Source organism: Rhinatrema bivittatum, chromosome 3 (genome assembly GCF_901001135.1).
Source record: "Rhinatrema bivittatum chromosome 3, aRhiBiv1.1, whole genome shotgun sequence".
Lineage (NCBI taxonomy): Eukaryota > Metazoa > Chordata > Amphibia > Gymnophiona > Rhinatrematidae > Rhinatrema > Rhinatrema bivittatum.
This window is the reverse complement of record NC_042617.1, coordinates 375,673,654-375,700,306: the sequence shown is the minus strand read 5'-3', so window position 1 is coordinate 375,700,306 and position 26,653 is coordinate 375,673,654. Positions and strand designations below refer to the sequence as shown.

The 26,653-nt window shown below is 40.5% G+C and overlaps 1 protein-coding gene across 1 annotated transcript in view; it reads left to right on the top strand.

The window, feature by feature from the left end:
* The window catches only part of LOC115088599 (dynein gamma chain, flagellar outer arm-like), a 535,861-nt gene that overhangs the window by 168,047 nt on the left and 341,161 nt on the right, over positions 1–26,653 (top strand). Inside the window, exons 29-34 of the mRNA XM_029596857.1 lie at positions 690–755; positions 3,762–3,874; positions 5,915–6,014; positions 9,454–9,567; positions 21,011–21,142; positions 23,239–23,348. Coding sequence (XP_029452717.1) covers positions 690–755; positions 3,762–3,874; positions 5,915–6,014; positions 9,454–9,567; positions 21,011–21,142; positions 23,239–23,348 — 635 coding nt within the window. The remainder of the gene's footprint in view (positions 1–689; positions 756–3,761; positions 3,875–5,914; positions 6,015–9,453; positions 9,568–21,010; positions 21,143–23,238; positions 23,349–26,653) is intronic.

Genomic DNA, 26,653 nt, shown 5'->3' with positions numbered 1-26,653 from the left:
TCCTATACTTTTTCTTTATTCAGCAGCATTTTCACCTTCAATTTTTCCTGGAAGATACCAGCTTATTGCCTTGAATAAAGTTGCCAGATTTTATAAAAACTTTGAGCCTTTCCATTGTCAGTCTGAAGTACAGAGTTCTAGTTGTTGCCTGGATACTGTAGAAAACTGAATTAGATGAAAGAAAGGATAATCCAAATAAAATGTAATGCACAAGCTCTTGAGATCACTGCAGCTGGAATGTGAAATGTTTATCGCTTAGGGTCTGATTTACTAAGGCTTTTCTCCCATTCTGTATGTATGGGAAAAATGCTTCGTTAATGAGGCCCTTAGTTTCCAAAGGCACATTAAATAATTCCAGTAATTTTAATTTTTGATAATGACCATTTTGACAAGATCTCCTGGCACACACAATAATTGGACTAGTTATAGCAAGGCAATATACAAAGTGATAGCACTGTAATGAGATACATTTGTATAAGGTAGTTCAGGCCACAAATTGATCATTTGAAACAATTATGCAAATATGCTGTTTGTATCAAATATTTAACTTTGCATTAGATAGACACTGAGATGAAATTATGTTGGCATAAATCAAATCAAATAAATGTGTTTCTTAGACCAGCTGGCTGTAATTATTGCATAAATAATAAGAAAAAATAATTTAAGTGCTGTGCCTTCTTCTTATTCAGGTGAAAGAGACTTTGATAAAGACAAAACAAGATGTGTTTAAACAGGAACTTGACAAGCAAGTTAAGGTGACAATATCTTTTCCTTCATTTATTGATTTCTATATACAGTAACTTTATTTTATAATAGAATTAAGGGGAATGACACCTGGTTTACTACTAAAGAATTAGAAGTTGCACATTTAAGAATTAGGGCGTGACTCGCTATGGGTAAAAGACTTAGAGGATAAATTTAATATAGGCATGAGTGCACTGATGAATACATATAGATGGGTGAGCATGTGCAATCCCACGTATTTTGTATTGTGCGCATAAATGTATTCACACTGTACTAAATATGCTTAAATCAGCCCTAAATGGTCATGTATTTGAAAGAAGATATGTAGCATGTATATTCAACATAGCTGGATAAGTAATGTTTTATCGCTTATCTGACTATATTTACTTAGCTGCATAAGTGACGGTTTTTGAGACTTATCCAGCTAAATGGCAGCAAAGCCACCACTCACCTGGAAAAATCAAAATTTATCCAGATAAGTGGCACAAATCTCCTATAGGGGGATTTAACTCGTGTATTTTCCAAGGCACTTGTCGGATTTTATGCAGTAAGTCATTAAATTTTGCAACATGCCCTTCCAGAGAAGGTGGTAAGACGAAAGTAGTGAAAGAATTCAAAGGGGCATTCCAAATTATACTGGACTGAAAATTTCACATTGAGGAAAAGAAAAAAAAATCACAACAAAGTCTGGTTTTGGTACTCGGCAACAATGACATTGACTCAGTTATAGTTACAATAGAATGTTTTACTGAAAGAGCAAAATAAATGGTTTTGAATCTTTGCGCACACACACACACAGATACATGTATGTGTAAATACAATTTATCTACACAGACAAATTAACAATGATATGATGTATACGAAACACCAAGAGGTCCATGTTCAGCCACTATGCAGCTTGGCAAGTTATCCAGATAAACCTGTCCAGCTAAGTTAGCCTGCATACTCCTGGGCCAAGGTGAGTGGCTAAGTATAACCAGCTCTCCTAAAGTTAGCCAGGCAAGTTCATCCAGTTAATTTTAGGACAGGGGTATGGCATAACCAGAGTTAACTCAGTTCCTCCACGGAACACCCCCATCTGCCACTTAGCTGGATGAAAACTTATCCAGATAAATAGTTATCTGGCTAAGCGGTGGTTGCTGATCCCGGGGAGATATTTAGATGCCACCACGTAGCTGGATAACTCAAAACTTATCCGACTAAGTGGTGCTGAGTATAGACCTCCAAAAAAAAATACAAATTTCTGGCAACTCTAACTGTTGGAGTAAAAAATAAAGTCAAAGAGCTCCGCAAGCAACATTTATCAGTCATTTCAGTTCAATCCTACTGTGAATGCTTTAAAGAAGATCCTTCAGACCCTCTGGTTCCAGATAGCAGTTGCTTCTGCTGTGCTTGCAGATTTTTCCTCCAAATTTCCAGTCACCGCTGCAGTCTTTAAAACATAAATAAAGAAGTAGAGTTCTTTCTCCAAAACTTATATATCAGTTGGAGAAATTCATTGCAGCACCTCTCACCTCTAGGCTCAAAATGACTACTTATCAAAAAGAGACACTGCAGAGAATATTGCAAACATTAGTAAATTTATTAAAGCATTCTTACTGACCTCTGTGTACAGGGAAATCATTATAAGGGTTACATACACTTGTACCTTTAAGCCTACACAAAGCAAGCTGATTTTCCAGCAGAAAATACCCACCTACATGGTGTTTGAATATCAGGTTATTGCAGCTAAAGGTACTACTGCCAATATGCATCATTTTTAAAGCACTACTAAACATATGCGGGTCTGTACAGATACACATAAGAAACAGTCCCTGCTCCACAGAGCTTACAATCCAGTCAAGTCAAACAAGAGAATATCATAATGCCTCTGTATTGCTCCATGGTGTGACCTCCTCTTGAGTATTGTATTCAGTTCTGGTCACCACATATCAAATAGATATAGCAGAATTAGAAAAGGTGCAGAGAAGGGTGACCACGATGATAAAGGGGATGGAACAATTCCCCTATGAAGAAAGGCTAAAGAGATTAGGATTCTTCAGCTTGGAGAAGACACGGCTGTGGGGAGATATGATAGAGGTCTATAATATAATGAGTGGCATGGAACGAATAAACATTAATCAGTTGTTTACTCTTTTGAAAAGTACAAAGACCAGTGGACACACAATGACGATACTGGGTAATATATTTAAAACTAATTAGAGAAAATATTTTTTTACTCAACACATAATTAAGCTCTGGAATGCGTTGCCAGAGGTTGTGGTGAAAGATGTTAGTATAGCTGTGTTTAAAAAAAGGTTTGGACAAGTTCCTGGAGGAAAAGCCATTAACAAGTAAGGGAGAGTTGCAGAAATCCACTGCTTATTCTTGGGATAAGCAGCTTGGAATATATCTACCCCTTGGGATCCTTCCAAGTACTTGTGACCTGACTTGACCACTGTTGGAAACAGGATACTGGGATAGATGGACCCTTGATCTGACCTAGTATGGCAAGTCTTATGTTCTTAAGAGTCTATAGGAAGTGCATTTATTACAGAGAAGTGGTTAAGGTAAATACACACATATATGATTTTAAAATGAAAGTGGAAAGTCCACGTGTTTGCTGCATGTCTATAATACTTTTTTGAAAATTAAATGTCTGTGCATAGTTTTCAAACATACCTCTGAGATACCCCCTTCGAATGCCCACAGATTAAGAGTGCCTTTCAATATCATATAGGCCTTTTTCACAAAGAATGCAAAAAAAAGGGAAAAAGAATTCCACAGCAGCCATCATTTTTTTTTCACCACACAACACTGCTCCAAACTGCCCTACAACACCAGCCCTGACAATTCCATTAAAAGCTACCAAATATTTACTACTTGTTAAAGCTAGCATCAGCAAAAAACAAGCTATCATTGGTACTATGCAAACTGATCATGGAGCACTTCCATGGGGAGTGTTGAATAAGGTTGTGCCTCATTCCTTTTTGCCTCAGTAAAGATAATGCTTCTTGTTATATTTAATTTGTCCTCAGAGTTTTGTGGTGGAGGTGATTCAGTTTCGAAACAGTTTTGACACGCATGGTCCCACTGCTTCTGGAGTAAGACCTGAAGAAGCTGTTTCGCGGTTGCATGACTTCCAGGAAAAGTAAGTCTGTGGGGAATAAGATGCTTCAACAGAGTTTGTTCAGAGCACGTGATTCATAGGAAGAAGTACTGAGTATTTGGAGACTTTGTTTGATGTTTGGCAAACATTATGAAACTTACTTTGACTCATCTATAGCAGTGTTTCCCGATCCATTCCTGGAGGCACACATGGTAAGATAGTAAATTACAGCATATAAAAGCCAAAATGGTCCATTCGGTCTGCCCAGTTGAGATTCATCCACTTTGGGTAGATGTGCATATAATTTCCCATATGCAATCCAACAACAACAACTGCCTCCCCCAACATGTTTTACCTTCCTTTAAACCCTTTTCCCACCCTCCTACTCTTGCCTTCTATATCTGTCCTAAAATCTGATACAGTGATGGCCTCCACCCTCCTCCATTGGAAGGCCATTTCAGTCATTGTCATCTTTGACGTTAATTCTTACAAGATCAATACTTAAGCCATCATCTAGGCCCCCTTTTGAGACTTACTATCCAGTTTTGTATTGATCCTCATAGCCAACAAGGTTAGTGAGGCTAATGTCCTAAAAAGCCCAATATCCATTCTCCCCATATTCACTGAAATTTGGGTTTTAATCATGATCCCTCCATACAGGTCATTCCAGGCAACTTGTAAGCTTGATGCTGTTGGATCATAGCTGTTTAGGGTTATAACTGCTACTCTGTTCAGGTTATCCGAATGCCTTCTTGGAAACCCAATGCAGTCTAGCCACAAAGAATATGCATAGCATATTTTCCTTTTTCTGCACATAAAAGTGCAAGTGTACTGGTACTATAGGCGTATTTTTACGCATAAAGAAGGTAGGCAATATTCAAAGAACCCATTTCCAGGCATAAAAAATACTGTTTTACCCTCGTAAATGTCTTTGAAAATTGCCCTCCCTCTGCCATTGGAATATACGTTTATTGAAGAAGATTCACTGACAGTTGATGACCTAGAAGATCAATGATATCTGAGCCTTTTTGTGTTTTCCCTGCAATTTTGGGTGTTTTCAAATGATGACAGAAATCTGAAAAGTTACCTAAAAGACAGCACAGCAAAGGAGGAGAATTTCTTATGGAAACGCATCAAGTGTTCTAAAACAATGCCATGACCGTGAGCTTTTCTTTTGTGGCCATGATAATATTCCTTTAAAGGTCTAGACAGCACTTAAATGCTGCAACAAAATGAGAAGGGTATCGCCTCCGTGTAACAGGAAAGAAGCTTTCTGAGAAGATTAAAGTAAGGATTTCAAAAGCTGCTGGCTGCTTGTTTATGGGCTACCAGATTGTCTCTTTGAACTATAACTGCTGGAGTCAAATAGCAGCCTGGGGTTTGTATGGGGGTAAAGGGCCAGAGAAACGTTTTCTCTGGTTCAAAACACAAAGCAGAATTAAGCGCCCCTGCTGAAAGAGTGACCAGGAGAACTATGCTTCTCCCTGATCTCTCTTCTTTTAAACGCATCATCCACGTGCAGTTGCACAGCAATTTGAAATATTTTCTTTAGAAAGGATCCAAATGAAAGCCACATAGTATCGCAGACGTTTGTATACAGTGAGGCATTGCAAATCTTCATCCAAAGAAAATATGTTTGCAGCAGATGAAGATTTTGCATTTCTAATTTTGTGCTTTAAATGTTAGATTCCCTTCTTTCAGATGCCACACTAAGTACCTTCTTGCTAATGACTTCCATTTTCCTTCAGTCCTTGAATTACTGCCGGTCCCCCTTTGCTACCATTGTTCATGATGCCCTTAAATTTCTCAGTCCTGCTTCATATGTCTGTCTGTCGCTGTTGCCTTTGTCTAAACTGTAGATTTTTCAAAGTAGGGGCCTCAGATCTTCTGTCCTGCCTTGTTTATTTAATTTTGTAACTCTTGTATAATTATAATCCTTGTGTCTCATTATACAATTCTATACAATAACCAATCGCTTTGGGCGATTATTATCCGTAAAACAATTAACAAATGAAGTTAAATAAATGTTTATGTGTATTGAGGGTACCTTATTATTTTATAAATAATAATATTTGTATACAGATTCCAGGTTTATGATGCCAAAAGAAAAACATTGAACTCAGTGCAGAGACTTTTTAATGTCATCCCAAAGAAATTTCCAGAGCTGGACAGGACTGAAAAGGTAACGATGGTCTTTAATGCGTGTCTTTTGCATGTGCATTTACGTTACCGCCAGTTTCCTGGTCATAAAGCTAATAGACATGCAAATTAAGCCTTCCTCTACAAAAAAAAAAATATTAAAATGTGGAAGAGGAAGGCGTGAGATGGAGAAGACATGTAGATGGAAAGGTAATGGAAAGAACAACAAGAAAGAAGGTAGGAGAAGACAGACGATTAGAGACGAGAGAGAACAGTTCAAAGAGAAAAAGTAGTAGACATCAAAGATAGAAGAATTTTATTTTCAGTTCAGATGTTGAATTATGTAACTTCTGAAAATTTTAAATTATATGTTGCATTTTCTGTACTTCTTTAAATATGGTAATGGTGTTGTGGGGTTATTTAAGAATGCGGCTGTACGGTTCATTTTAAGGTGAAGTAAGTCCTAAGAAAATGATGGTGTAATTTTATTTTTGTGCTAATGGTATGTGGCAGAGAAAGGGGGAGCCCCTGTTTTGTAGAACACCTTGTGGTAGTGTCCCATAGAATATTATGAGCATGCACTGGGGGAGTGTGATGCAGACAGAGCTGGGAGGGCATCCAGTATGAGTGTACTGAGAAGCAGCAGAGGGAGGAGGAATAGCCTAGTGGTTAGAGCAGTGGACTATGAACCAGGAGACCAAGGTTCAAGTCCTGCTGTCACTCCTTGTGCAAGTCACTTTACTCTCCATTGCCTCAGGTACAAAAACTTACAGCTCGATCCAGTAAAGTCCGTGGGAGAGCGGACTAACGCGCGCGCACCGGCCCCTCGCCGGTGCGCGCGATCCAGTATTTAAATTAGGCGACGCGGTGCAAACGAGGAAAAAGAGGCGCTAGGGACACTAGCGCCTCCTTTTGGCCTGGAGCGGCGGTTGTCAGCGGGTTTGACAGCCGACGCTCAATTTTGCCGGCGTCGGTTCTCGAGCCCGCTGACAGCCACGGGCTCGGAAACCGGACGCCGGCAAAATTGAGCGTCCGTTTTTCGGCCCGACAGCCGCGGGCCGAATTCAAAATTTTTTTATTTTTTTTTTTTACTTTTTTTTTACTTTTGGGGACCTCCAACTTAATATCGCTATGATATTAAGTCGGAGGGTGCACAGAAAAGCAGTTTTTACTGCTTTTCTGTGCACTTCCCTGGCGCCGGAAGAAATTAGCGCCGACCTTTGGGCGGCGCTAATTTCTTAGAGTAAAATGTGCGGCTTGGCTGCACATTTTACTTACTGGATCGCTCAGGAATACCTAATAGGGCCATCAACATGCATTTGCATGTTGAGGGCGCTATTAGGTGCCGCGGGTGGGCCGCGTGTTTTCCTCCCCTTACTGAATAAGGGGTAAGGGAAAACACGCGTCCAGAGCAGGGTGACAGTGCGCTCCGACGGAGCACACTTTACTGGATCGACCTGTTAGATTGTAAGCCCTCTGGGGATAGAGAAATACCTACAGTACCTGAATGTAAACCAGTGCGATATCTCAATTGAGATCAAATGTCAGTATACAAAAATAATAAATAAATAAATTTGAGGAGATACACCTCACACGAGATCTGTGAATCCAACAGCAGAGCATTTCCATCCCAGTGATAGCCTACTCTAAGACTGGATCTGTGAGTAGGTATACAGTATAGAATGATTTCCATACCTAGTAGGTATGGAAATCATTCTATACTGTATCCTAGGGACACCGGTTTTCCCTTCAGAAAGGCAACAATGAAGCACAGTGCTTTCAAGTACTTAGGTATTTTTTTTTAGAACATGATCTGGACAAGGGATTTTAGTAAAATCTGAACTTTGTATGTTGACACTGCGAATCTGAAACCAAAAGCTTAGCACATTTTCTGGTGAACTGTGCCAACTCAGTTGTTCCTGTGGAGCGTGGTGTGGATAGTTTTCTTGTAAATAAAAGCCAGACCAGCTGGAACCACACTTTTGGGAGTGTTTGCAGTTATTCCAGGGTCTTGATTATTATAATTCAGTGCTGCCAGAGAAAAAAGCTTGGTCACCCTTGCCACTAGCGGTCTACCTTTTGATCATCCACTTTTAAAAGAATTCTTCAACCATCTGGACATATTAGTCCCGAGTACCATTTACATAAATTAAGCTAAAGGGATGTAAAAGATTTAGGTTACAGTATTCTGGCCAACCGGAGACACATTCTAATCCTGCACGCCTTTCCTCAAAAGCAGTTTGACAGCGTGGGCCTTCTGAGACAGTGCATACTCACAGTCTGAGCAGCGGTGCTTCATTTGTGGCCTGGGTTTCCACTTTAAAATGAAGGCCTGCGAAAAAGGAGGAGCTATTTGCAGGGACTCCGAGCACGTGCACATGTGCAGAGCCAGATTTACCCTGTAAACATCCTTAGGCTCAAGAATGGGTGCATAATATGCATGCATGTGTGTGTGTGTGTGTGTGTGTAAGTCAGGGGGCTCCCCCTCCAAAGATGCACCAGCTGCCAGGGAGTCTTCCTCTGACTATGCACCTCAGCGTATTTGTCCCCCTGCCTCCCCTCCCCCCCCCCCCCCATATTTATTCCCCTGTCTCTTTCCCCTTCCTTCTTCCCTCACATTTGTCTCCTGCCATTTTTTTCCAGTCTCCTTCCCAACATCTGTCTATGGAAGCAAGAGCCTCTGGGAACCACTCAGACCTGACACCCGACACCAAGCTCCCTCCTCAGTGTGCCACTGTACTTGTGATCCGACACCAGCAACCTCAGAAGGCATCATAAATAAATCTCTCTGCTGGAGTCTTACGTAGCAGTGCTACGGCGGTGAGAGCTCACCATCCCGCAGCTACCAACCTGACCACCCTGTAGGTTTTGTGCCAGCACTGCAGCACCTGTGAGCAGGTTCAGAGCATGCGTGGCCAGTGCGTCCTATCCGCTGATCTTGTGCACTACGAGATTAGCAGGTAGGAAGCGCCGGCCCATGCGAGCTAGGAGACTGCTCGCGGTTGCTGTGGTGAGGGCCCAAGACACCTCCGGGCAGACAGTTTAGCAGCTGCCGCAGGATGATGGGCTCCGTGAGTCCTGGGAGCCTGCCTTCTGAGCCTCTTGTGTTGGGCGGCAGTTCCCCAATTTTTGCACATGACAGCATGAGAGGCCATCCCAGAGTGGGAGACTCCTGCCCAAAGTGGAAGACTTGGCAGGTCTAGTTTTCTTTCACTCCCACCAAGCCTCTGACGCCTTTTTACAGTGTAATAAGCTGCCCCCTCCCTACCCCCCTCATTTTTGGTGCTCTGGCTCATAGTAGATGCTGCACGCAGGCAGAACATATGCAGGCTCCCAGAGCCTTTCTGTGCTTCTCAGGGGGAGCACAGGATTTCAGCAATGCCTCCTGGGGAGTGGGGGTGGGGTGGAGGAAGGGCGTTATAAAGTCTTCTGCCTTGTGTTTAATTATTGTAACCTTCGGTCTTTTTCTCCTGTGTGCCCAGGACCTGCAGTCATTGGGCACCCTCTATAACCTTTTCCAGAAGTTCATTGACTTTGATCAGCGATTTAGAAACACATTATGGGCTGAGGTCAAGTTGAAGGAAAGCAATAAAGAGGTATGATCACTTCGACTGGCCTATTTTTAATGACTTTTTAATAAAAGGAAGAATCTTCTTAAAAGGCTTTGCTAATGTAACTTCGTTATGCAGTATTCAGATCTGGAATGACAAAAAGTGCACTTAAAAAGACATTGTTAAGATTCATAAAATGGGAATTTTAAAATCTATAGATCTTGAAAATAATGTGTTTCACTATCTAGTGGGTTTTTTTTTTTTTTTTAATATCTTTCATTTTTTAAGCCTTTTGCTTGACAGTTGTAAGGACATTGGGTGCTGCACCATAGTGAGCAAAAGTCATCTGTACTGTTTTTGTCTCCACTTCCACTGGGAGGCAGTTTCATGCATCCAACAAACTTTCTGTGAAGAAATACTTTCTGGATGTTCATGGCAGGGAAGGACTTACTCACTTGAGCTCAGCCTTGGTGCTTCTTTGAGTTATCTTGGTGGACGGTGACCAGTAACCAGTGATGGTAGGGAGAGAAACTTTCAAAACTGCACCCGGGCCCCTATATACATGTGTATATGAGTGCCCTGTAATTTACTACTGTATATTATAACCAATATACAAATGATATGCGCAGATTATAAAATACGAGTACATACGTGACCACAAATGCTTGCATATGTAAATACCACGAGCTGTACGGATGGATGCATTTTTCAGACTTATCCTGCTAAGTAATGCCTGCTGCTACTTAGCTGGATAAATTGGAATTTGCCTGTCAAAGTGGAGGCACAGGCGCTACTTACCTGGCGAAGTCATAATATAGCCGGATAAATGTGCGCACGTGATATACTCCCGTATTTGAACTTCAAAATTTAAAGGGATACGTGAATAGATTTTACTTACATTTCTAAGGTGCATTTACCCATTGTAAGTCGGCTTTTACACACGTAAGTCAGGGAATTTTATAACATGCGTGCAGCAATGAAATGACCGGTTTTACCAATTAGTATACAAGTTCACCCAGTCCATCTGCAACTTATAAAGACTCTCCTGGCTCTTCAGCCTGAAGTTCCCCCTTTTCACTCAAACCCCCACCCAGTCATGTTTTCACTTCTGAGATGTTTATGGATCACTTACACCTGATATTGAGCAAGAGTAAATATATGCAAATAAAAGACTTATGTGCATCACATTGGCAGGTTGTAAAAATAATAATTTCTATAACTATTGGCCTCAGCGCAGAACGCTGCTCTGGTGTCTTCATCCTCAGCTGGATTCTTGGCGAGAGTTTCCCTGCTGGAGTTAAAGCCTTCACTCAGCTCCAGAGAGAGAGACTTCACCTCCCTCCACAAACTTGCTGTCTCTTCTGCCAGTGTCTTTATCAGAGAGTACGTGGATGTTACTGCAGTGGGGGGTATTTTGGCTCTAACAGCAATTCTGGCTAGAAGAAATGCAGTGGCTAGTAGCATTGGGACTGGCAAGGGAAGGCAGAAGATTCTGGTGCTACCCAGCATGGGCAATGGTCTAATTCCTGGAGCAGAAGGAGAGGAAGCAAAAGGCACTAGGCCAAAGGAACAGATGGTAATATTCTCCTCCCATGCAGCTGAGGCAACATCCAGATCCCAATGCAGTGCTCCGATAAGGCCTAAGTCAGTTACGCTGGATTCTTTGCGGACCGCTATTTCATCTATGGAGAAGTCCATTACTCATCATTTAGAAGATATCTCAGTAACTGTGAACGTTTTACAATGTAAATCTTATGATGGTGCTACTCTTTTGGACTACGATATAAGAATGATTGAGTTTCAGACAAAGGTGGTGTTCAGCAAGAGTTTCTTGTTTTCTGGGAGTTCTCGGGGTGTATGAAGGCGTGTGCAAAGGGGGCTGCCCCTTTGTCGCGCCGAAGGGGCGTGACAAAGGGGCAGCCCCCTTTGTATGCCCCTTCGTTCACCCCGAGAACTCCCAGAGAACAGGAAACTCTTGCTGAACAACTATGGATCACCAAACATGGACAACGGAAGAGAAGAAAAGGTAACACAAACAATTAGAGTCTGCCTAAACAAACGTAGGTACTGCAGAAAAGACATGAAAAACTACAAAGACAAAATAAAATACAAAGCAACAAACACTTTACAAATAAATACAAACAACCTAATACAAATCAAAAGAACAAAAAACATAAGCAATGGAGATTTAAACCTACTAATGGTCACCTTCCTACTAGTAAATGCACAAGCCAAAAACAAAAAATTCCCAATAATCACGGATCTACTCTATGACATCAAACCTAACTTCATTGCAATAACAGAATCCTGGCTAAAAAAATCTGACAGTTTTAAAAAACCAAATAGCGCACAAGAACTATGATGTATTCTCAGTTCCCAGAGCAAACAAAAGAGGAGGCGGTCTCCTACTAATAACTGAAAAAAAACTTAAATGTAAGCTCCTACCCATAATACCCCTAGCGAACCATGAAATTGCTATGTTCGAAACACTTAACATACAAATATGTCTCATTTACTGCCCTCCAAGCCTCCTTGAACTAAATATGTCACCACTAATAGAATTCTTCACAACACACTCAAATACAACAAAACCCACAATAGTGTTGGGAGATTTCAACTTACATATGGACGTACACCCTTTATCAAACACCTGTCGAACCTTAATGGACATAATGACAGCCCTAGGGTTCACATTAATTACTGAAAATCCAGCACACAAAGCAAGACACTCCCTTGACCTGACGTTCATAAATAGTAACTTCTTAGAACACATTAAAACAAACTATTCACAAATCCCATGGTCCGATCATTTTTTAATACAGTCCACCATTAAATATACAAGACCCCAACCAAAACACAAAACAAAACCAATAGAATTTAAATACCGACCGCCATTTAACATCGAAACCTTAGGAAACAAACTAGACGAAGAACTAAAAGAATCTGAGTTTAAAGATGGACACTCAGCAACAAATACATGGATAGAAACGATGAACAAACTAGCAGATGAAATCAACCCAATAAAACACACCCTCATCAAAGAACCTAAGCAAACAAACCCATGGTACAACCAAAAAAATAAAAGAAATCAAGCAAAATCTGAGAAAAAAAGAAAAAGACTGGAAAAAACACAAAACTAATTAAAACCTAACTAGATATAGAAAACACCTAGCCTACTACAAAAAAACAATCCTTGAGACAAAAAAACAATACTATAGAACAAAAATTGAAAAATTTTCAAATAATCCTAGAACATTATTCACCATAGTAAAAAACCTTACCAATGACACAACAGAAGCTCCCACAGAGTTACCTGAAAACAAATGCAACGAAATAGCTCAATACTTCAATGACAAAATTAGAAACCTCAAAAACAAAATTTCAAACACAACAAAACAAGAAATCAAAATATAAGAGACAGTATACATTGGTCCACATTTGAGGAAATAACAGAACCTGAAGTTGAAACCATGTTTTTTCTGTAGCCGCTTGCTACCTCGATGTCCAAGTTCACTCCACCTTGTTTTTTGGAACTTTGCCTCTTGTTCAATATTAAGTTAAGTTAATGTTCATCCCTTGTTCCATGTAAACCGGTATGATATGATACGCATCATGAATGCCAGTATAGAAAAGCGTTAAATAAATAAATAAATAAATGTTAAAAAAGATAAACCCAGCCCCACATGTATTTGACACCATACCAACAAATGACATAAAAAAACTAGCCAACATAGTCGCCCCCACATTAACAAAAATCATAAACCTCTCCTTAGAGGAAGGATCCTTTCCAGGTAACCTAAAAGGAGCAATAATTAAACCAATTATAAAGAAAAAAAACAGTGACCCACTTATACTGAGTAACTACAGACCAGTATCAAATCTTCCACTAATAGCAAAATTAATAGAACAAGTCATCCAGAAACAACTAGCTGAACAGCTTGACAACAATAATATACTCTACCCTTCACAGCACGGATTTCGCAAACATTACAGCACCGAAACCTTACTTCTCTCATTGATGGATAGCATAATGAGAGGCTTTGACAGTGGGAAACATTACATCCTCCTAATGCTCAACCTATCATCTGCCTTTGACACAATAAATCATGACATACTGCTAAATAGACTCGATGAAATTGGATTAAAGGAAAAAACTAAAGCCTGGTTCAGATCATACCTAAGTAACAGATATTATCAAGTTCAAATAAAAAAACGCATTGTCAGAGAAAATAAATCTAATAACTGGCGTACCACAAGGATCAGCACTCTCAGCTACACTCTTTAATATCTACCTACTTCCACTGTGCCATCTCCTAGCTGGACTGGGTATCATACACTACATATACACCGATGATATTCAGATTTTACTTCCAATCGAAGACTCACTGGAAAAAACACTAAACCTAGCAATCATGTACCTTGACATTATTAAACAGCTATTAAACCAAATGGAGCTAGTCATCAACATAGAGAAAACTGAATTCCTCCATCTTGAACGAAAAAACATGACAGTCATCCAATTCCCGATCCTACTAAAAAACAATCAGAAAATTGGAATAGCCGATAAAGTACGGAACCTTGGTGTAATAATAGACACAGAACTTAGCCTCAAACAACACATGTCATTAAAAGTCAAAGAAGGATATGCCAAACTAATGGTCCTCAGGAAACTTAAACCGTTACTAAATCAAACTAACTTCCGAACTGTCCTACAAGCTTTAATATTTGCCAGCACTGACTACTGTAATGCCTTACTATTAGGATTACCGTACACGACATTAAGACCACTCCAAATACTCCAAAACTCAGCCGCAAGAGTTTTGACAGGAAAAAGAAAAAGAGATCATATAACTGAAACACTAGCTGATCTACACTGGCTGCCAATTGAATACAGGGTAAAATATAAAACCCTTTGCACTATACATAAACTAATCCATGACGAAAAAGCTGAATGGCTAAACACAGCACTCTGCGTCCACGTCCCTAACAGAAACCTGAGATCCGCCAACAAAGCCCTCCTAACCATCCCCTCAGTAAAAACTGCAAAACTAACTCAAGTCAGAGAAAGAGCACTATCATTGGCCAGACCGTTACTATGGAACACCATGCCCAAAGAGACAAGACTACAGAGAGATTTCAAGACTTTCAAAAAGAGCTTAAAGACATGGCTCTTTAGAGAAGCCTGTCCACAAAGAGAGCGAGAAAGAGAAAAACGCTGAAAGCTGTACACATAAAATCTTCATACAGCACTAGCACATTTTATGTATGTATGTCATGGTTTTGTCTATTGCACCTTTTAAATTAAATGTATAATTTAACAGTCTTTATCTTAAGTCACAGGTCAGATTAATCATCACTAAACTCTTAGCCATTACTATGAAACGATGTTACAGAGATCATCGCCATTCCAGATAGTCTATGGGAAGTAGCCACGCCCGCTGCTGCCAGTTCCCATTTCAGTCACGTCCCCGGTAGCCCAACTCCCTGCAGTCGACCTACACCGCCTGTGGATTTCCACACGACGCGCATTGATCAAAGCCAGTCAGGTAGCAAAAAGGTATGCCGATCAGCGACGAAGACCATACCCGCCTTTGAGGCCGGGTCAAAAGGTATGTCTGAGCACCCAGTTCATCCGCCTGAAGCTGCCATTCCCACGATTGGCCCCTCGATTTATTGGGCCATTTCCCATCATTCGACAGGTTGGTGCCGTTTCATATCAACTTCGTCTACCGTCTTCACTCAAGATACACCACACGTTCCATGTCTCCCTCTTGAAGCCCCTGTTGTTATCTTGGCCTTCCAGTACACCTCCGACTCCCCAACCTATTGCCTCCGAAGACGACCTCACCTATCAAGTCCGGGAGGTATTGGACGTACGGAAGCATAGAAAGAAACGGGAGTATCTGCTCGCCTGGGAGGGGTTCGGCCCCAAAGAGAAACCTGGGAGCCGTTGGCCAACATACTAGACCGGGGCTTGCTTGAGCAGTTCCACAGAGATCATCCGTCTAAACCCAGGCCTCCAGGGAGGCGCCCTAAAGAGGGGGGTAATGTTGTGTTCCGTGCCGCGGACGACCGCGGGCACGCCCCCCTACCTGACCGCAACGGCGACCCACCTATGGTGGGTCGCCGTTGCAGGTCCGGTGCCCATTGTCCCCGCATGTCGACGCGGGCCTCCGGGTTGACCGCCGGGCTGGGAGCCGTCCCTACTCCTCCCGCAGGGCATCAGACAGCTTCTCCTCCACGGCCAGAATCCAAGATGGCCGCCACCATTTTAGTCGCGAGGCCACGTCTCCTCACCAGATTTTAAAGGACCTGATCCCTTTAATTATCTTCAGCTGTCTCCAATGAGCCAGAGCAGAGAAAGTATAAAAGGAGGCTTCCTCTGCTCATTCCTTGACTTGGCAACGATTCCCGTTAGTCAGGTCTGCTTGCTTTGGTGAGTCTTCGTGTGTTTGGATCCTTGCTCCTTGGTTCCTGTCTCGTCTTAGTGATTCCTGGTTCCTGACTTCGGATTGGTAGGATAACCGTTAGGGATGTGAATCGTTTTTGAACGATTAAAATTATCGTCAGATAATTTTAAAATCGTCCAAAATCGTTAGAGTGCATAATACAATACAAATGCCCCCGATTTATTGTCAGGGGCATTTGTATTGTATCGTTAAATAGGGCGCGGGAAAACCGGCACACCAAAACAACCCTAAAACCCACCCCGAACCTTTAAAACAAATCCCCCACCCTCCCCTACCCCCACCCTCCCCAAATCCCCCACCCTCCCCTACCCCCAAAATGTTTTAAATTACCTGGGGTCCAGTGGGGGGGTCCCGGCGCGATCTCCAGCTCTCTCTGGCCACGGCTGCATTGAGAAATGGCGCCGGTGGCCCTTTGCCCTTATCATGTGACAGGGCAAAGGTAGCGCCGGCGCCATTTTGGTTCCTGGCTCCCGACGTCACGCGTGCAGGAGATCACCCCCGGACCCCCGCTGGACCCCCAGGGACTTTTGGCCAGCTTGGGGGGGGGCCTCCTGACCCCCACAAGACTTGCCAAAATTCCAGTGGGGGTCCGGGAGCAACCTCCTGCACGCGGGCCGTATTGCCAATCTTCAAAATGGCGCCGGCGCTACCTTTGCCCTCACTATGTCATACAGGCGACGGTCTCTGTGCCAGAAAAGTTTCTTAGTTTCCACTGGGGGAAAATCGAGCCCAAAGTAGTTATCGTGCATGCATAGTAAAATGTGATTATTTAAAACAGAAATATTAGTTGCAATAATCTATCAGGTTGATTTTAAAAGTGTTACCTGCGCAAAAATGCCCACATATGCATGTATGTGGGCTACACGCGAGCAATGCGGGTTTTAGAAAGCCGCTAAATATGCGCATATGTACTCCTGTGTATGTGAGGAATAAGGGAGCGTAAAAGGGCATGGGCATTCTGAGGCAGGGCCAAGACTTACCCACGTACCTTCTGTATTTCTAAACCACAGCAGGCACACTCTATTTATTTATTTATTTATTTGTCGAGTTTTATATACCATCCGGTTTTGCCATCACAACGGTTTACAAAGTTTCGATGTTTAACAGAGTTTCCAAAAGATTCCTATGATTGTTAATATAGATATTGTAGGCTTTATAAACATAGTTCGGATGTCAAACTATACAGTTTCAGTTATGTGTTATATTACGTGCTTGCATTGGCTCCACATGTTTGCATAGGGTCAGAAAGAGGGAAGTGGTGTTTGAGAGTCATTGGGTGAGTTGGTAGGCTTTGGTAAACATCCAGGTTTTTAGTTCTTTTTTGAAGGTTTTTAAGTTTTGCTGTGTTCTAAGTTCAATTGGGAGGGTGTTCCAGAGTTTGGGGCTTCCTAGGGATATGGCTGTCTTCCAAGTTGAGGTGAGTTATTTGGAACGAGCAGGTGGAATCTTTAATAGACCTTTATTAGCTGAGCGGAGGTTTCTGTTTGGAGAGTGCAGTTTTATGGATATACTTAGCCAGTTTGTTTTTTGTATATTATTTTGTGTAATATGGATAGTATTTTGTATTCTATCCTAAATTTTATTGGGAGCCAGTGTAGTGATATAAGTGTAGGAGTGATGTGATCATGTTTTTTAGTTCCAGTGAGTATTCTTGTGGCTGTATTTTGGAGGATTTGGAGTGGACGGATGGTGTTGAGAGGTAAGTTGAATAGCAGGAAGTTGCAGCAGTCCAGGTTGGAGAAGATGAGTAGTTGAAGGACTGTTCTGAAGTCATTGGGGGAAAGGAAAGGTTTTAGATGATGTAGGGTTAGTAGTTTGTGATATCCGTCTTTGATTTTAGTAGTGATGTGGTTCTTGAAGGAAAGTTCATTGTCAATTATGACTCCAAGGTTGCGGGCATGATTGACAGGTGAGATTGCAGCTTTTTGGTTCATTAGGTTGAGTGGTGGTAGTTGAGGATCGATGTTCTTTCTATCCAGTATGATTATTTCTGTCTTATCGAAGTTTAGGATGAGTTTCATGTTGGTTAGTAGTTGCTTTATTTTGGTGAGGTAGATGGCTGTCTATAGAGCAAGGGGCGGATTTTAAGAGCCCTGCTCGCCGGTGAGCCTATTTTACATAGGCCTACCGGCGCGCGCAGAGCCCCGGGACTTGCGTAAGTCCCGGGGTTTTCTGAGGGGGGCGTGTCGGGGGCATGGGCCCGAACCACGCGGCGTTTTCGGGGCGTGTCGGGTGCGTTCCGGGGCGGGCCCGGGGGCGTGGCCGTGCCCTCCGGACCCGCCCCCAGGTCGCGTCCCGGCGCGCTAGCGGCCCGCTGGCGCGCGGGGATTTACGTCTCCCTCCGGGAGGCGTAAATCCCCCGACAAAGGTAAGGGGGGGGTTTAGCAGGGCCGGGCGAGTGGGTTAGGTAGGGGAAGGGAGGGGAAGGTGAGGGGAGGGCAAAAGAAAGTTCCCTCCGAGGCCGCTCCGATTTCGGAGCAGCCTCGGAGGGAACGGGGGTAGGCTGCGCGGCTCGGCGCGTGCCGGCTATACGGAATTGATAGCCTTGCGCGCGCCAATCCAGGATTTTAGTGGATACGCGCGGCTACGCGCGTATCTACTAAAATCCCGCGTACTATTGCTGGCGCCTGATGCGCCAGCAAAAGTATGCCAAATTGCGCGGTTTGAAAATCTACCCCCAAGTCTATAGATCTCGAGTTTTAGCACTTATAGAACAAGGCGAGGGGTCTGGGTCAACTGGACAGCATGCAGGATGAAGAACCAAAGGGGTCTGAAAGACCTTGTTATTAACTGGACAAGCTGGTGGACTAATTGGAAAACCGGGAATGTGCCTCGCTCGAAATGTTTTAAAATCCGCTGATAGATGCATGTAAAAGCCGACAAAGTCCTGTGGAAGACACACGCATGCTAGCTGTGCTCGAGTAACCTCTTAAAATCAGGAGCATACTTATGCGTGGTTGGTGTATTTTACAACATATGCGTGCAAATACACGCACAATTAACAATTCCAGCGTATCTTCACTTGCGCCTATATGGGTGTATGCACGCTCGTTTTAAAATTATCATTTTGGTATATCAATAATTTAGATATTAAAACTAAACAAATTTGTGGCCCATTTGCTATTAGAAACATATCAGTACATAACATGGAAATGAGTGATGACATATGATAGGGGTGGATTTAGCAGTAGACAGAGTAGGCCAATGCCTACAGCTGTAATGCAGAAGTAAGCTCCAGCGACTGCTCCTGCATGGCTGGCTGGTGCGTCATCGGGTGGGGAGGGTAGAATGGCCGGCTGTCCACATGGCAGCCAGGAGCACAAATCTGCTGCAGATTTTAATGACGGAAAATTCTAATAGTTCTAAATTAGTTTCTTCTTCTGGATTCTAGGAACATAGATTGTAAAAAGAAAGAACAAATGTTTTAACCAGAGAAAGATAATATTACAAAAAAGCCAGGATAATACATTCAGGGTTATTTGAGTGAAAACAGGGCACTGGGCCTTAGTGTTGGAACCAATTTAAAAATATAACTTTGTTTTCTAACGGAAAAACAGTTTCAATTTACAACTCTTTGCCTTAAGATGCGGTTTTCAGGAACCAATTGTGATTTTAACTCTGTGGACATCCTGTACCTGAAAATAATCCTGACCTGCTGTTTTAGACCAGCATTGGATTTTCATTGTCATGTGACTGCTTGGTTTGAATAAATGTTAATCTAGTAACCTTGAAAAAGCAAATCTGGTTGGTTAGCCTACCAGCAGATTTGGTGCAATGGAATTCAAATATACTTAGGACAGATAAAGAATTTGAGGGTAATATTTGATGAGAATTTAAATGTTATACCTCAATTAAAATCAATATTAAGATCAGGCTTCTTTAAACTGTGCACATTGTGTCATATGAGATATGTTTAGGTCCTTAATGATTTTTGTACTTTAGTGCAGTCTTTTGTTCTATCATTGATAGATTACTGTAATTGTTTTTACTTAGGTTTGTCTATATCTAGCAATATTGCAGAATTCTGCTGCTAGTTTGTTCATGGATGGTAGACCTTGGGGTCATGTTACCCCTCTATTACATGAACTACACCCCCTCAAAAGCGTATTTGTTTTAAACTACAGATCTTAGTGTTCAAGGCATTAAAGTTAAAAGGGCCTGCTTATTTTCAGATTTGTTAAGTAATTATGTTCCTAATCATGTTCTTCGTTCTGAGGAGATGGAACTTTTAAAGGTACCATCGTTAAAAGCAGCACATTTGTCAGAGACACAAAATCAGGCCTTTTCTGTTATAGGCCCTATTGTATGGAACTCATTGCAAATTGAGCTGTGTAAGATCTCTGACTTGAAATTATTTCTTAAGAGATTAAAAGCTTATTTGTTTTTAGAAGCTGTTGGATTGTAGTGTTTTCTTGTATATTTATATGCTTTTAATGTGATATTTTATATTTTAAGATATTAGTTTGTATATGTATGGATTTTGTTTAATTTAATTGTTGTAACCCACCCAGCATAACAGGTTTAATATGGGTGGTAAATAAATGTTTTAAAATAAATAAATAGATAAAATAAAGAAACTCAGAGTCATAGAAATGTAATGGCAGAAAAAGACCATATGGCCTATCTAGTCTGCCCATCCAAATCAACTATTCAGCTGTACAATCCCTACCACTTCCTCAGAGATCCTCAGCATTTATCTCATGCTTTTTTGAATTCAGATACTGTTCTTGTTTCCACCACCTTCACTGGGAGGGTGTTCTATGCATCCATTATCCTCTCTGTAAAGAAATATTTCCTTAGATTATTCCTGAATCTACCCCCATCACCCTCATCCTATAACCTCTTGTTCTGAGCCTCCTTTCCTTTGAAAGAGGCCATTCTCCTTGACATGGAAACCTTGGAGGTATTTAAATGTCTATATCAAAATTAACTGTTGTGTCATAGTGTGATTTCTCCACTATCATCAGAAATGAGGGTTTTAGCATGAGGTGTCATTTATTTTCTTCTTGTGTATTTAGATTGAAGAATATGCATCTGAATGCCTGGTGTGGGATGATAAACTGAAGGACTGGGATGCATATAATGAAATGGCTGGGGAGATCAAAATCTACGAAGACGTCTTTCCACTCTTACATAAATTGGCCGTCAAGGTACTCATTATGCAGGGCCAACGCAGTATGTAAGCAGCTGCCTTCTTATATGAGTGCTTACTCAAATGCCGTTAGATATTCTGTGGTATCTATTATAAGGCTGAATAATTTAATCTTAACTTTACTGGCCATGTAAGTACAAATTCCATCCCTAAGAAATATTAAACTGCAGTCTAGAAAGTGGACACAAAAATGGACAATCTCACCACAAAGCAACTCTTTGCTCAGGAAGACATTCTTCTAAAAGACCGGTCAATATATGTGTCAAAACTATCCAACTTTCTACCTCTACATGTTCTGTAACAACAAATGATTCCTGGAATTTATGTATTTCCAACTTCTACTTTGATGAGAAACCCTCTATAGTGCTTAGAAATCTGATACCAGTGGTCTGTACCATAAAATATAGATTTATAGACTTGCAGTTGTCACTTGAAGTTTCTTTTCTTATCAAACAAATTACCACAGTATTTTGGGCTTGATTTATCAAAATATTTTTGCATAGGGTGCAAACTGAAGAATCCTTATGACAAATGAGAACCGTAATTGTGATTTAACAATGCCCTTTTCTTGACCGTTTAGACTTATTCATAGACTTCATTGGGGTTAAGAGTTATCAATTTTATTGTTGCTATAATTTCCACTCATAAAATTGAAAAACCCACATCCACTAAACCTCAATTATTTTCTTTTTTTCTTTTCTTTCAACCTTATATATCTCTAAAACGAGTAAAAATTCACAAATCTTCTGTATAGACAAAAATTCTTCTACGTAGAAAACATTTTTTTTAATGGAAAGTGGTTGTTTCATAAACATGAATCAGGAAGTACCATGCAGGTTACCTCTGTTCTTATTTGTAATCACGAACAAACCACCGTCCACCTTATATTATTTATTAATCGTTTTCTCAAAACTTCAAAAAATTCAAACCAGTATTCATTGTGAATTTTTGTCTAAAAAATGAGAATAGTCCGCTACTCGAATCCCCAAAGTCAAACTTTTTTGGAAAAAGATGTTTTACAATGATGATATATCTTTCTACATTCAATGCTGATCTCTTTTCATTATTGAAACTTATTACAGAAATCTTAGCTCAGTCCACGCTGATAAATAGGTCGCTGAGGAACAAGTCCATGGTAGCGCTTTAGCCTGACATCGCCAGGTTTCAAAACAAATTCTTCTTCAGGGGAAACCGCTTACCCCAAAACTCATCTGATTGAGCGCATCACAAGCGAGCTGAGATATGAAAGAGCGAGATTTATTCAGATGAAATAAGTATACATCATTGTGAGCTGAGATGAGTTTTGGGGTAAGCGGTTTCCCCTGAAGAAGAATTTGTTTCGAAACCTGGCGATGTCAGGCTAAAGCGCTACCATGGACTTGTTCCTCAGCGACCTATTTATCAGCGTGGACTGAGCTAAGTATTCTGTAATAAGTTTCAATAAAGAAAAGTGATCAGCATTGAACGTAGAAAGATATATCATCATTGTAAAACATCTTTTCCCAAAAAAGTTTGACTTTGGGGATTCGAGTGGCGGACTATTCTCATTTTTTTTAGACAAAAATTCACAATGAATACTGGTTTGAATTTTTTGAAGTTTTGAGAAAACGATTAATAAATAATATAAGGTGGACGGTGGTTTGTTCATGATTACAAATAACAACAGAGGTAACCTGCATGGTACTTCCTGATTCATGTTTATGAAACAACCACTTTCCATTAAAAAAATGTTTTCTATGTAGAAGAATTTTTGTCTGTACAGAAGATTTGTGAAATTTTACTCGTTTTAGAGATATATAAGGTTGAAAGAAAAGAAAAAAAGAAAATAATTGAGGTTTAGTGGATGTGGGTTCTTCAATTTTATGAGTGTGATTATTACCTACATTAGTGGATTTTGGGTTTGGTGTGTTACATAATTTCCACTCAGGCAGGTGAGGTAAGTGCCCTAATGAAATTTCTAATTACAAGCATGATCCATATTGTTATTATTCCTGTTAGTTAGCTCGCCCTTGTAGGCTTAGATTGAACACAGACTTACAGAATTCCTTTTGGGGAGGTACAGTATCTTATTTTGATGACTTCTTCTTCCTTCAGGGAATTCGGAACCGCCACTGGTTACAAGTAATGGCAATTACTGGTAGCAACTTCCCACTTGAGGCCAACGTCTTCAAAGTGTCTCATTTATTAGACATTGGATTGTTAAAGTATGTATACCACTATCAGATTACATGTAGATTAATTTATTTTAGCACAAAAGTTGTTTAAAGGTGAATTTTAACCAAGTGTACGCCTGTGTTCTCTAGCATGGCCGATTGTGAAGCGGATATCTGAAATACAATATTAATATAAATGCAAGGGTGTCACCAAAGTGTCCCTTATTAGAGATATCGGAGTCCTTGCAGATGCTCAATGATGAAGTCAGAGGAGGAGTGTGTAATGACACCCCCCAACTGGGAGGTGTTCTAAAGAAATGTTTCATAAAACTCAAGCACTCACTTTGGCTCTTGTTTTCATTCATTCTTCCAACCTACTAGAGAGTTTCAGACACAGGATGAAAACGCAGCTTTCCAGCAATCAGAAGAAAATTCTGTACAGCCTTTCACCACTAGAAAGAATTGCCATAAAGAACCCACAAAACAACCATGACAATAATATTAAGCCAAATATAGCAATACTAAAACACCGTTATAGATTCGCTGAAAGTAATATTTTTGTGTAACTTGTGGATACCTCATAAACTTTGCTTGGGCTATTATTAGGAAGCCTCACGCTTGGGTTCTGCAGCGTATTAACTTGCTGCTGTGCATGTCAATCACAATGTCTTTTGACTATGCTCCCGCTTTTATAATCATCGGTAACCACATAGTTTACATTTTTTGCTCTTTTTAAATTTTCACTCTTTTTATAGTTATGCAGGTAAAACTAGACCCTTATCTGAGCTTGTCAGGACAGTTTATAACAACACCGACCCAACCCGACACGGTACGTGTTTCGTGGGCTTCATCAGGGGTGTTTTGAGTCACTGTCTCTCTGCATATACTGCTGCACGGCTTCAGCTTAACTTTGGCAGTAACCCGCCAAGAACTCATAGATGGCTTTTTAAACCTAAACAGGAAGTCCAGAGGGTTCCGGAACTGTTATAAACTGTCCTGACAAGCTCAGATAAGTGTCCAGTTTTACCTGCATAACTATAAAAAGAGTGAAAATTTAAAAAGAGCAAAAAATGTAAACTATGTGGTTACCGATGATTATAAAAGCGGGAGCATAGTCAAAAGACATTGTGATTGACATGCACAGCAGCACGTTAATACGCTGCAGAACCCGAGCGTGAGGCTTCCTAATAATAGCCCAAGCGAAGTTTGAGGTATCCATTTGCTACCATCCGTCCACTCCAAATACTACAGAACGTAGCCACCAGAATTTTAACAGGAACTAAGAAACACGAGCATATTACCCCAACCATGTGTCCACAAGCCAGTTTCTCCACTGCTTTATTTAAAGCTGCCAGGGAATCTTTAGTTCCCATTTTTACACGTTTAATAAATCTCTCATTGAAAGAAGGTAATGTCCCTGAAAAGGTAAAATTTGCAGTTGTCCATCCTCTTTTAAAAAAAATCTAATCTTGACTCCTCTGACCTATTGAATTATAGGCCAATTTCCTCCTTGTCTTTTCTTTCAAAAATTCTTGAGTCCTCTGTTTTAACTCAATTATCAAATCATATAGAGAAATATGAAATCCTTGACACTCATCTATTTGGCTTTTGCAAGGCTCTCAATACTGAATATTTATTTTTTTCTCTTGTTGACACCATTAGAAGAGGCATTGACAATGGCCATCAATACATACTTATTTCATTAGACATCTCCTTGGAATTTGACACTGTGGACCACAATATTTTATTGTACCGCCTGCAAGAAATTGGTTTATCTGGCACAGTATTCAATTGGTTTCATTCTTATCTCTCAGATATCTCTCAAATCAAAACCGGTGTTCCTCAAGGTTCTGTATTTTCATCTCTGCTTTTCAATATCTGTCTATCACCCATATGCAAGATTCTCTCAAACTTGACTGATGCTTATAAACTCTATGCAGACGATATTCAATTTCTCATCCACATTTGTCCATCCTGGAACGGCATTATTGATCATCTTAATATTTGCTTCTCCTCAATAAAATCTTGGTTGGATCACAACAAATTATCGCTAAACATGTCAAAAACAGAATTCCTAGTATTCTCCAGTCCTTACTCCCAGATATCACAGACCACCATTTCCATCAATACTGCAACATTTACCATTAGTAAACAAATTAAAAGTTTAGGTGTTTTTCTAAATAGCAATTTGTCTTTCAAACCGTAAATTAAGTATGTCATCAAATAGGGTTTTTTTCAGACTTCAGTTACTTGCTGGCTTAAAAAAACTTCTCTTCACTGCTGAATTTTGTATTGTTCTTCAAGCTTCTTTATTCCCAATTATTGACTACTGTAATGTTTTATAAATTGGTCTTCCTGCTGCGACTCTACGACCTATCCAACTCTTAATCAACTCGGCTGCATGACTCCTGTCTGACACAAAACGCTCAGATCACATTACACCAACTCTAATTCATCTCCATTAGCTATCCATATCCAAACTCATCAAATATAAACTGGAACAATAATATATAAACTTCTGAATGATGTCTTTTGTCCATGGGCCAACTCCTTCCTCAAATTTTACCAAGCCACTCATTCTCTACGCTCATCACAACACTTCCTTCTTGAAGTCCCCTCACCAAAAACAGCACACCTCTGTATTACACGTGAATGCTCCTTCTCCTCTGCCGGACCTTTGTTCTGGAATCTCTTCCCACTCGAAATAAGAAAATGTGACTGTCTTAAAAAGTTCAAAGGTCTTCTCAAGACCCATTTGTTTAAATCTGCCTATTTTTGAGTTTAATGATTTGAAACAGTATTTTAATTTGCTATTCTTTTATGCTTTTTAATGTAATTTTATGTTTTCTTTTGATTGTCAATTATTTTATGCGTGTTTCATTGTTAACCGCCTAGACCATTCTGTGTTAGGCAGTCTATAAACCTAATAAATGTAAATGTAAATCATTTATGTGCACCAGCACTGAAGGAAATCCTATGCATGATAGACTTCTTTAACGGTGATCAGAACCATTCATATCTGCCAGAACTGAAGAAGGTCAAGAACCCGATACTGCCTGCAGTGTTTCAAACCACAGCATCTGCATCAGAGGCATAGTGAATAATAGTTAAAAAATCTTAGCATAAAATGTATGGTACACATAGAAACTTGTTTGAAATTAAAACAGAGCTCAAATGATATTAAATAGATTTTAAACTCTACATCATGGGTGTCTTATTAAAAAGGTCATGAAATTGTAAAAGATGTATATAAAAAGTTATGAATGAAGAGTCTATAGATGTCATATTCCTCTGCTAATAGCATGTGCCCCAAATTCTGTGAAGGCAATTTAGAGAGAAATCGTGTGAGAATGCCT